Raw genomic sequence first — 12,745 nt, forward strand, 5'->3', positions numbered from 1 at the left:
CGGAGGTGCCCCCCAACCCCCTGCAGTGTGCTGGGCACACTCTGCACACCACTCCGCGCTGGCCTTGTCCACACAGACCAGTCACAGCACTGGCCAACTGCAACGCTCCCAGGTTCTTCAGTGCCGGCAGCACACGGTCCCTGTTCCCCAGCTTAGCCCAGGGACCCACCCCCACCCCCACCTCGCCTCGCCTCGCCTCGCCTCCAGAGCTTTCTGGCTTCCTATCTCAAACACGTCACTGCCTCACAGGAGCCGAGATCTGTCACACCCACGCACGCACCGCCAGGCTCCTTCGTCTTCTGCCCCTTGTCTCCTCTGCCCGGGACCATCGTTCTGGGCCATTTTTACCTGGTAGCTCCTGTCCACCGTTCGTGCCCCTCCTCCGGGAAGTCTTTCCTCTCCCCCTCCTGCGCTCCCCTAGGGCCTGCCAGACATCACTAATAATGCATTTCTAAGTGAGCACAGTTCTTTGCCCATGGCTCCTCTGAAAGCCTGGGAATTCCTTCGCTTTTCTGTCTTTTGTATCTGGCCTAGAACCTGCCACGTATTAGGAGATCAATCAAATGTTACTGAATGCACAAATAAAGTTAATTAGATAAATGAAATGGAATGCTTTGATTTTGCTGAGAAGCAAATTCATTTCAGTGGAAATCAGGATTCCATGGAGGGATGGAAGTTAATGTAGTTTGGAAACTACAAAGTTAGGAGGAAAGATGTTCTCCTAAAGCTGTGTACGAATTTCAAAGGAGGGGGAAAAAAGCAAAGTTTTAGTTAAAATTACCTCTATGTATCAAAAAACTCACATTACATTGTGTTGGTTCTCCTGCGTATCCTATGCAGAGTATTGGTATTACTGAATAAGGTGTTGTATTAGCTTTTACTCCTTGCCCAAGCTAGACGACTTTGTTTCCTCAATCTACATATTTCCCAGGGCTGAAGCTCCCTTCTAAGAAAGCTGGCATTCTAAAGAACAACCCTCATTAGCCCTGGGTGGCTGGCACTTCCAGGAGAGCAAGCTGCAAAGTTGGGATGTCCAGCTGGGTCAGAGTCAGGGGCGCAGGCCCCAGGCAAAATGGGGGTGTGTGCTAGGGGACAGGTGCATCTTTCCCTCCACTGAGCTCTCTGCCCCTCCTTCAGGCAGCCATGGCCCTCCGGCTCCCTCCCCTCTCCTCCCCTTCGCCCTATCACCTGGGAAAACGGAGATTATCTAATCCTTCTTACTTATGATTGACTGACTGATTGAATATTAATTAAAACCCATTCACACTGAAATGTTACCTCAACTAGAACCTCAAGCCTTTTAATTGTGGAATTAAAAGCTTTCACCCTCTTTAACTAAATTGTCAGGCATCAGTAAATAGATGAATAAATCCTGGAGGAGGGTGGGAGAGCTACTTGAAATCACATGAAGCCTATGGGCCGGCCCAGAAGATAATGTGATTTCTTCTCTTTCGGGTGACCCAAGTAAGTGGAGCATGGTGGAGACTCACCAAGCTGCTCCCTGCCGGCCGGAGAAGGGCACGCCTCAGCGGAGGGGGGCTGCCAGGGGCGGCCTCTAATAACGGCAATAACAACACACGCACACCCCGCGCCCAGTAGCACATTCCGTCCCCACCGGAGCAATCAGAGGGTTTAGGACCTCACAGCTGCAAGTGCTAGAGCCAGGATCCGCCCCCCACAGCCCGACTCCAAGGTCACTATCTGTCCCTCTGTGATGTCAGCTCCTAACGGGACCTCTCCTGGCTGCCTGAACGCTGTTCAGGGGTCCCGCCCCAGCCTTCCCTGCATTTGGTGAACACTCAGGGCCAGTTCCTTCTGCTCCATGATTGGCAGATTCAGATTTTACTGGCTAATATTTAATGATGTTTTCTATCACAACGCCTCAACTCGATCCACTTATCTGATACCCTATCCTACCCCCTCGGCTCTTATATGAGTGCCCCCTGTTGTTAGGGCTGTATCACTGGACACACCCATTCTCTGGCAGAGTTACAGGTTTATGTGGGGTCTAGTCTGCTTATTTTTGGATAAAGGTTTTGAGATGATCTGAAATGAGCTCCCAAGCAAAGGTGTAACTATGTGTGTACACAGCTAGTTATTCAGCGGGTATTCTGAGCACCTACTGTGCGCTCTGTTCCCCGTTCAGGTGCTGGGGAAGTGCAGAGAACAATCCAACACCTGTGCCTTCTAGTGGGGGAAACCATAATCTTTTCAGTACACCTAAAAACACATGCTGTGGAGAAAAAGTAATTAAACTAAAGGAAATGAGGCTATTAACTAATGAGACTGGATTTTTTTGTGTGGTTTCATCGGGCCTATTAGTTTATCACACACGGATCAAGGGAAGTAGTCACTCAACCTTGCAGTATATCCTCTGATTGGCTGGGGGAAAGAAAAAAAAAGATTGCTAGAACGACCAGATAAAAGAAAATGAAAATGAAACCACCCCTCTCTGCTCTTCACAGAAATACTTTGACCCCCCTCTGTTAGGTAAATTGATAATGCTCCTTCCCTCCCCCTACCTCACTTTCCTGCCACAGTACATACTTTCAAAAAGCAGAAATCAGAAAGCAATTCGAGATCATCACCTGTGAACGGGGTGCTCTGAGTCCTCACAGGATGGCGACTGGCAAAGGCAGCCTCATCTCTCGCCCCAAATGGGGATGGCACGGTGTCAACAGTGGGGGTTTCTGCTATAAAAGAATCAAAGTCGTCGTCGTCCTCCTCCTCTTCCTCCAGGGCCTTCTTCCCCTCCTCCGCTTCCTCCTTTTCTCCTTCACTCTCTTCTTCCTTCCCCTCTTGCTCTTTCGGGAGATGCAAGAGATCGGGTGCGGGGAAATTCTGTTCTCTCAAGCCCTCGGTGCCAGAATCCAGTTCCTTAATGATCTGGTCATACTGGGCAATGAAATCTTCACCCCCCGGGTTGATGACCATCAGGTCTGACTTGTGTTCTGCCTCGGAGAGCGGAGGCGCTAACTCAGGGTTTGATTCTAGGGCTCCTTCAGGCTCATCTTCTTGTTTTGTTTCCTTGGATACATTTTGAAACGGGTCTGAATTGTGCCTGTCCCTGTCCTCCTCTGAATCTGTTTCTGGCTGAGGGCTGGGCAGGGGGCCGTTGCTCAGGGGGGCACCCCGATCCTCAGTCTGGCCGGGGCGGGAGGGCCTTGCGCTTCCCTCCTGGGAATTCCCGGCGTCCTCAGCGTCCTTCTCGGCACACAGTCTGTACACCATCACATCATCCTGAAAGTCAGACTCTTCGATGTAGGACCCTTTGAAGAGCAGGATGGCGTTCTTCTTCATCTCCTGGATGTGTCTGGGGGGATCAGCTGGCGCCGGCGGGCCCGAAGTCTCCATTTCATCGGAAGGCCCGGGGGAGCCCACGTCTGCCCCCGAGGAGATGCCCGTGTCGTAGCTGTCGTCCCACTCCAGTTCGGTCTGGCTCCTCTCCTTCCCGGGAGCCAGCGCGGGGCCGGTCTTCCTGGGGAGTTGCTGTGGGAGCCGGACCACGGGGCAGGGGGAGGTGAGAGCACTGGGCTCCGTCAGACTCGGGAAAAAGGTCTCGGGGTCAGGGGAGTCTCCGTCGTACAGGGCGGACCAGACTCGGCAGTCCCTCATGCAGCGGAGGATGTTGGTGTGGGCCTCCCACAGGTACTGCAGGTAGCTGATGTCCAGGGCTTTGCCATACTCCACGATGCAGGCCGACGGAGAGAACACCTCGGCCCGGGGCTGCTCCACGGTCCCTGCACGGGAGGCACAAGTGAGTCAGAATGAGCCCCTTGCGTACCCTTCCAAGAGGTGAGGGGACACAGGCTGTGGACGCGGATGTGACTCATGCGGGTGCTAAGATTCTGTCTCCCCAGCTACTTTAGCTCTAATCATTTCTGATTAAATGATTTCTGAATCATAAAAAATGGTTAGATTTTAAGAAGGAACGCTAAGGGGGCGCCCGGGTGGCTCCGCTGGTTAAGCGTCCGACTCTTTTTTTTTTTTTTTTAAAGATTTTATTTATTTATTTGACAGAGAGAGACACAGCGAGAGAGGGAACACAAGCAGGGGGAGCGGGAGAAGGAGAAGCAGGCTCCCTGCAGAGCAGGGAGCCCGATGTGGGACTCGATCCCAGGACCCTGGGATCATGACCTGAGCCGAAGGCAGTCGCTCAACCGACTGAGCCACCCAGGCGCCCAAGCGTCCGACTCTTGATGTCAGCTCGGGTCATGATCTCAGGGTCCTGGGATCGAGCTCCACGTCTGCTTGAGATTCTCTCTCTCTCTCTCTCTCTCTCCCCCCACTCACGTTCTCTCTAAATAAATAGATAATCTTAAAAAAGAAGAAGAAGAAGGAATGCTAAGAACAGAACCCCTACCCTCATAGAAGTAATGGAAGCATAGACAGAGGAGACCTAGAACGCTACCATTTCTTCCACGGCAGGTGCTTCATCAACACTAACTACTCCTCCCAAAGGCCCTCTATGGCAGATAGCATCTTCTCCGTTTACAGACAAAGAAATTGAGGCTCAGAGACAAAAGGTCACCCGACTGACTAGTCAGTGGCAGGGCCACGGCCCGAGCACAGGCTATCGGTGGTCAACCTCCGTGCTCACTTCGTTCGATGCCACACCTTTGCGAGCATCTTTGTCTCTTCATCATCTACATCTCTACCAGGCCAGGCCAGAATTGGACATGACATGACCCGTCTACCCGCCTGCCTGTGCAACCATTCATCCATTAGGCGCCCATCCACAGGAAGGCAACCCCAGAGCAGAAGGGTGGGAAGAACCTATCAGCTGTGTGACCCTGGACAAGTCACGTCCTCTGAGTACGTTTCTTCATCTGTAAAACGGAAACACTACTTTCTTCAGAGGATTAAATGTGATGACAGGGAAAGAACGTGGCAAAAGTTGTGGGCACTCGGCAATCGTTTGCTTAACTTAAATTTGGAATTCTGCAGCAAGGTCAGCCCCAGAATCATTCTTGAAACAACTTTCTTAGTAAATAAAAAAGACATCAATTTTCAAATAGGTTCTAAAAAATGACTACGGGAAGGAAAAGAGAAGATAACCATACTAGTTTACCTCATTGGAAAATATCTTTAAAATACAACTTGTTGGGCGCCTGGGTGGCTCAGTTGGTTAAGCAACTGCCTTCGGCTCAGGTCATGATCCTGGAGTCCCGGGATCGAGTCCCTCATCGGGCTCCCTGCTCGGCAGGGAGTCTGCTTCTCCCTCTGACCCTCCTCCCCCTCATGCTCTCTGTCTCTCATTCTCTCTGTCTCAAATAAATAAATAAAATCTTTAAAAAATAAATAAATAAATAAATAAAATAAAATAAAATACAACTTGTTTTCCTGCCACATAAATTATTAGTTTCTATGAGACGCTGTATCTTTAAAGAATCAATACGACAACCTTAATTTGTAACAATTACAGTTACACCAAACACCCTGATATTTTCTTAGCCAAGGAGCCCAGCTCTTAGACAAAATAATGCTTTCTCTAACAGGATGGTAGCTGGGTAGACAGGATGACATTGTTTGGGGGGGTTATCAGAATACAGACTGGAAACACCGGGGTCAATCCCAGGGCTGTACTCTTTCCTAGTGGTCACAGGTCAGGCAGAACCTCCCTGAACTGAAATAGCCTTCTGACCACCAAACATGAACAAATGTCCCCTTGTTGCAACTGCCTGCCCGAGGGCCAGGGCTGATACAGGTGACCATCTAAATTTTACTTGTATAAGATCACCTGCAGTTGGCAAACAGCACATGTACTATAAGTCCTATTTTTAAAAAATAGAGTATTTATCTTTAAAAAAAACACCCCTCAGTAGATCAATCAAATGAATCAGATAATGCTGCCATCTCACAAATTTCAAGTTGTACAATGATATGTTATTGGCAGGCAAGCAACCACAAATGAGTCATTTTGGAAATTAAAATAAGGGCTAATCCTGTCTCTAGCTATAACCATCTCCACACCCCCACCCAATTTTGTTTAAAAAGACATGCTGGTACATGTTTCCATATCTGTACTCTGAGGATGTGAGAGAAAGCCTAGTTAAAATAAAGGTCTGGGAACACTGACCCGGTGACTGGTGGGCATTTCAATGCACACTGATTACCAAGTGGCCATAACTCCTGACGAAGCAGAAGACCGCCACCCAGGCATTCATAAAAGAAATGGGACACATAACATTATTCCCCATCTACCCAAAGAGACACATATCCCAAGGAGGAATGGCATCTGGCATCCTTTCGTTTAAAGATCAGGCCCTAGCCAGTTCCTTTTACCTGAACTATCGTGCGTACACTTTGACCAGAGAATAAAATCCCTCTCCTGGTTGCCAAGTGTCAGGGTGATCCCGCTGGAGCAGCAGACAGGGGTCAGCGCGAGCAGCTTGGCCGCAGAAACAGAGTAGCAGTCTCTCTCCTTCACGGCCCATCTCTGGCTCAGCATCATGTGGTTGCAAGGGATCAGATACCTGGAAGGGACAACACGGGCTGCATTCAGTCTCTGTGATGCCCCATTCCCATCAGACTAGTCCTGGCCCAGGGTTGGACTCGTCCTCTTCCCACTCCCAATCCATCCGTCCGACCAGACCCCAGGGTTCACTCCCTAGCTCAAGACCCGTCAAGGGCTTCTTTCTTCTGGCAGAACCACCCCTCTGCAGAGCAGGTAAGGTCCTTTGTGCTGTAACCTCCACAAACCATCTCCTCTCTTAATGGGTCTGCTATCCCTTGACCATGAGAAAATATGGTGGCTAAAGGTGTTCTGGTCACCAGTTCCAACATGGGGGTGAGGGAAAGGGGGAAGGGTTTCCCCACACCGACAAGCGAGCAATGCTCCAGACACCAGCAGGGCGTCCTTCAATTCAACTCAACTCTGACCCTATCTACCTGGAGATAGCGTCCGATCCCACAGGTTAAGGGTTCAGTCCCACAGGACTGTCCCCCCACATACGCACACTTCAGATGACAATCGCAAGCCTAGTCTGACCAACCCGCTATAAGTCGGAGGTTCCAACAACCTCCCTGGATATCAGTTAATATGCTGCAGTGGCTCAGGGAACTCGGAGAAACATTTTATTTCCGGGATCACTGGTTTATTAGAAAAGGATAGAGCTCAGGAAGAGTCAGAGAGAGGAGATGCACAGGAAAGGGTGAGGGGAAAGGGCTCAGAGTTTCCATGCTTTCTCCAAGAGTGCCCTTCTCCTCACATCTCCATGTGTTCAACAACCCAGAAGGTTCTGAACCCAATCCTTTTTGATTTTTAGGAAGGCTTCATTACAGACATGACTGATTAAATCACTGACCACTGGTGACTGATTTAACCTCCAGCCCCTCTCCCCTCCCCTGGAGGTCAGGAGAGTGGGACTGAGTTCTAACCCTCTAATCACATGGTTGGGTCTGCTGGCAACCAGCCTCCATCCTCAGGTTGGGTCCTAGGGTGGCCTCATTAACATAACAAACACACCTTTGTTCCTCTCATCACTTAGGAAATTCCAAAGGTTTAAGGAGCTCTGTGCCAGACACAGGACATAGACCAAATATGTATTTCTTATTATAAATTATAATATCACAGCGGCCAAGGGCTCACAAGGAGCACTGGGCCCCCTTTGACACAAAACACTTTTAGTTGGCGATCAAAAATAAATTAGTATCACTATGAACCTAGAGGCAAGAAAATCTGGGCAAACGTTTCTGACTCTCAGAGCACATCAGTGGGCTTCACGGGTAGAATAAAGTTTGCTTAAATGGCTTACTTTCTGAACAGGGAGAAAGATTATCCTGTTTCTTTAAACAAAGATGGAACAAGCGGGATGGAGGCGTCATCCCAGAGGCAAGGGTCCTGTGTGTGCAGGAGCCAATTCCCAAAGACCCGGAGCCCTTCTACGAACAACCGCAATCTTCCATCAACCAGAATGGTTTGGGTTCTGTTTTTGGCTCTTGAGAAAGAGGTGGTACCAATGACAACGAGCTATGATGAAGGATTCGGTGAAAGAGAGAAAAGTACACCTTTCAGGGTATGTCTTGAGGCCTGAAAACAACTCTCCCACATCTCCTGCTTATCCGATCCAAGTGAGGAAAACCCACGTATAGATTAACAGCTGCCCGACTGCGAGAGCCCGAGGCAAGGGAGAAAACAGACTGAATTCCTTTCATGGTGCTTTACAATAAAGGCCTTGATAACTCTCAAGCTATGAAATGACAACCTTGCCACTTACGCCTTCCAGTCTCAAAAAAACCCAAGCCATCCTCCCAGTGCTCTGCCAGGGGGTCCCAGCCTCCTCGCCCCCGCCCCCTCAGGCACCCAGCCCCCACACACCTGAAGCCTCATCTTGTTCTGATCTGTCTGCAGACAGACCCCGCCTGTCTGAGGTGGTGGCATCTACTTTCATAAGCTGGAGTGCATGGAAATCAAAGGTCGTACAAGCAGAAAGGAAAGAGAGGGGAGGGCACTATGGGAAAGGGGGCGGGTCTGTGCTAATTCTTGGCCCGGCTTTGGGGTCTTGTATCTGAACGCCAGTGGAGCAGAAACTGCGCGTGAGGAGGCCATACCAGACGTCACTGCGGCAACGACAGTGGGGGACAGACCTGTTCGTGACCACGCGTTAAGACCGCTCCCTTAAGACCAAGGTCTTACATGAGGGGTGAGGATCAGGAGAAACATACCGTGTGCTTGCTGACATGAACTGATCTGCTCTCACAGGCTGGTGAGGCCCAGGGAAACTCAGATGACACAGGATTTATTGTTTCCTTATTTTGATCATTAATTATTTAAGAAATAAACCGCTTCAATGCGTTCACATACTGCAGGAACTCAATGACTACTTACAGCTCAAACCAAGCACAGCTCACGATTTCAGCTGATATACATAGATTTCTACTCTTTGTTTTGAAGTATTTTTTTAAAATGGAACACTGGATCAAACCTAATAAAGCTATTTATCAAATATCACCAGTGGGTAGCTTGAAATTATATTAGAATAAAGAGTTATTGGGAATTTGCAACTTTGCAAACACAGGTTTTCAGGAGAAACTAAGAATTTTCTTCTGAGTAAATCAAATAAACTCCGGAGATTCCTCTATAGGCTGAAGGAGAGGTTCTATCAAATTGAAAAGGGAGAGTCGGTTCGAATGGATAACCCCCACCCCACCTTATATGCAAAGCAGTACTTCTAGTGTCCTTCTGTAATGAAGGATTATCCCAGAGGGAAGAGCAGGAAAGCCGTGCATTGACCTTCTGTCTTCCCAATGTTTACAGGGAAAGATTAGGAACAGAATGAACGCCTTAAGCTGCCCTAGGGTCAAATATCAAAATGAAGCGGCTGTCGACAGCAGAAAAATCACACAGGAATTTAATATAGGTGTTTGTCATCAAGCCATCTACTCATTCGTACTATACTTACTTTGTTCGGGGGTTTTGTTTAAATTCGGGAAGCAGTAAAAATAATCAGAAACGGGGTGCCTGGGTGGCTCAGTCGTTAAGCGTCTGCCTTCGGCTCGGGTCATGATCCCAGGGTCCTGGGATCGAGCCCCGCATCGGGCTCCCTGCTCTGCGGGAAGCCTGCTTCTCGCTCTCCCACTCCCCCTGCTTGTGTTCCTGCTCTCTCTATCTCTCTCTCTGTCAAATAAATAAATAAAATCTTAAAAAAATAATAATAATAATCAGAAACGAATAACTAACTTTAGATATCCAGATTACCCAAAGCCGTCCTACAATACAGCAGGAAAAAATGATACTGTCCGTATTATCCTCCCCTTTTTGCATCACTTCCCCAACCAAGGCTCGGCAACCCTGTGCCTACTGTCTGTTTTCCTGGGTATCACTCACTGAAGCAAGTCGTCATCATCACTTCTGGAATAACTCAGTGACAGACAATCAATAACGAAGCACATGGATTGCCTACTGCATGCTACACTGACAGGCAACACGAGCAAAACAAAGCAGCGAAGTGAGTACAATGAAGTAAGCACGGTGCTTCTAAGCGGCGGGAGAACCTCTCTAATACCCGGACAGGCCAAAACCTACAAAGCAACATCAGTACATTTCAAAAGATTGTTTTTCAAAGACATTTTGACCATATTTCTCTTATTCATCTTACCCTAGGCTGGCTTGCCTTTTTTCTTTGCTTTTTTTTTTGCACTCTCCTCCAGACACCTAACTGCCATGCAAGATGGAAATGTGCCTGAAGTGGACACGCAGCTTCTCTTGGAGCAAAACATCCTCTATCTGAACACAACAGGCAATGCAATTAAAAAACCTGACAATGGACCAGCACTTCTGGGGGAAAAAAAAAATGCCCTACCAGAATATTCAGAAATGGCGTTCAGAGTACTAAGCAATTAAATTTTGCCTAGGGGCGCCTGGTGGCGCATTGGGCTAAGCATCTGACGCGATTTCAGCTCAGGTCATGATCTCATGGTTGTGAGATGGAGCCCCGCTTTGGGCTCAGAGCTCAGCGTGGAGTCTGCTTGAGATTCTCTCTCTCCTTCTGCCCCTCCCCCCCCAACGCATGCTCGATCTCATTCTCTCTCTCTCTCAAAATAATTAAATAAAATCTTCAAAAAATTGTTTTTGCTTAAACTGGCAAGTGCCAGGAACATGGGGTGATCTGTCACTTCCCTGCTTATCAGCATCTCCTGCCTGCCTTTGGCCTATTGTACATCACATCCACGGAGGTGGACAGCTTCTCCTTGGCTTTCACTCACCAAAATAGCCTCTCCTTTGGGGTACCTTATTTCAACTTACATTTCCTGATATTATGCTAACTGAAAGAAACATATCAGTTGCAAACGGATTATCACTTTGAAATGTCAGTATTTAAGAGTATTTGGATTGCAACAAAAATTGACATATCGTTACTATTTCTCACCTAACAAATAGCCTCATTAAATGAGATTCACAGAATCTTGACTGCTCTGCTGTCTCCAGATCTACCAGTCTATCATATACATTTGAACCACCACAGTGGCAACAACAGAAAGGACAGACTATAAATCTGGTTTTTTATGTCCCTTCAGATAAAGTTTAAATGACTAGAAGAATAAGGATTTTTCACTGTCCGTGCTTCTGTACAGATTCTATATCAGAAAAGACAATGTTTTCATTAGTTTAAAATGTATTTTCCAGGGAATTCTCCTCCTTTAAATTTGTGTAGTACTTTACAGTGTTTCAAAACATTTTTCACAGATACCACCACAACTGATTCTCCCAAACACCTTATTCTGAGATAGAAATTCGAAAACCAGAATAGGTCAAGTCGAGCCAGCAGATCACTCTCGCTCTAATGGGATACGTCACCCCTTATCAGATTAACCGCCATTGTCATAGCCTTGTCCTCATTTTTTAATCTCTTTATCTCTTTCTGCTGCAAATTTAGTAACTTCTTCAATCCAACTCCTCACTAATTCTCTCTTAATTTGTGTCTTAAAACACGCTATTTACCCAAACCCTTGATTCTTCATTGTAATATTTAGTTTTTATTTCTAAGAGCTCTAGCTGGTTCTACAAATCTGCCTGTCATTTTTGCTTGATTATTAAAACACCATTTCTTGGGCAGAAAATAACAAGTGTTGGCAAGGATATGGAGGAACTGGAGCCCTGGCGCGCTGTTGGTGGGCACGTAAAATGGTGCCGCTATTATGGAAAACAGAAACGATTTCAAGTAGAATTACCATATGATCCAGCAATCCCACGTCGGGGTAACTCGCCTACAAGAACCGAAAGCAGGCGCTGAAGAGAGGTACGTGCACTCTTACGTTCATAGCAGCCTTGTTCCCAACAGAACACAGAGACAGAAAGTGGAAGAGCAAAGAGCGGCCTCCAGGGGCAGGAGGAGGGAGAACCGGTGAGTGTGTCCTGGGTACAGGGTGTTTGCGTGGCAGGGTGCCCGGGAGCAGGAGATGGATGGTAGCAACGGCCGCAGCACCACGTGGATGTATTTAATGCCACTGAAGTGTACGGTGATGCTGGTAAATCTTCCGTTATGTGTATGTTACAACAATTAAAAATACTTTAAAACGTGAGAGGGGAAAGAGGCCGCTGTTGAGAGGACAGAGACCAGGAAGCTGAGGCTTCCCTCGAGGCCGCCACGTGCCTGACTCCCACGTACGTCCCCTCATCCGCTCCCCTCGTCAACTCCCTCAGGCAGAATTAGAAATAAAATATTAGGGGTGCCTGGGGTGGCTCAGTCGTTAGGCATCTGCCTTCGGCTCAGGTCATTTTCCCGGGGTCCTGGGATCGAGCCCCGCATCGGGCTCCCTGCTCGGCGGGGAGTCTGCTTCTCCCTCTCCCACTCCCCCTGCTGGTGTTCCCTCTCTCGCTATCTCTCTGTCAAATAAATAAATAAAATCTTTTAAAAAAAAAAGAAATAAAATATTAAATCAAGGGCCACGATCATCATTACATCATCACCATCATCCTCAGTTAAAGAAGCAAGGAAGGTACTCGGGCTCAGAGAGCCTAAGAGCAGGTGGTTACGTGGGACAGGTCTTCCACGACCCCATGCAGAACTCTACACCCTGGACATGACTAGCCCTGACCCAGACACGGAAATGTCGCAACCACGAGCCGATTTCTTCCCCTTCATGTGGTACATGCCTGGGCCTCAAAAAGAAGCCAATGCAATCTTCGAGGACAGTTCGGAACACAATGAGCACCACTCCATGCGTAGACAAAAGGCGAGGGGTGTTCGATCCCCGTGCGGAGGGCCCTGAACGGCCAGCTGCCAGCAGCCAGGCTCAAGCG

The 12,745-nt window shown here is 48.2% G+C and overlaps 1 protein-coding gene across 2 annotated transcripts in view; it reads right to left on the reverse strand.

The window, feature by feature from the left end:
- Positions 1-12,745, reverse strand: part of FHIP1A (FHF complex subunit HOOK interacting protein 1A) — a 226,759-nt gene that overhangs the window by 16,422 nt on the left and 197,592 nt on the right. For both annotated transcript variants that reach the window (XM_081811766.1, XM_081811767.1), the window contains exons 9-10: positions 6,286-6,476; positions 2,589-3,740 (exon numbers count right to left, since the gene is read on the reverse strand). In XM_081811766.1, coding sequence (XP_081667892.1) covers positions 2,589-3,740; positions 6,286-6,476 — 1,343 coding nt within the window. The remainder of the gene's footprint in view (positions 1-2,588; positions 3,741-6,285; positions 6,477-12,745) is intronic.

The sequence above is a fragment of the Leptonychotes weddellii genome, chromosome 2 (assembly GCF_054177405.1).
Source record: "Leptonychotes weddellii isolate Sample4059 chromosome 2, ASM5417740v2, whole genome shotgun sequence".
NCBI lineage: Eukaryota > Metazoa > Chordata > Mammalia > Carnivora > Phocidae > Leptonychotes > Leptonychotes weddellii.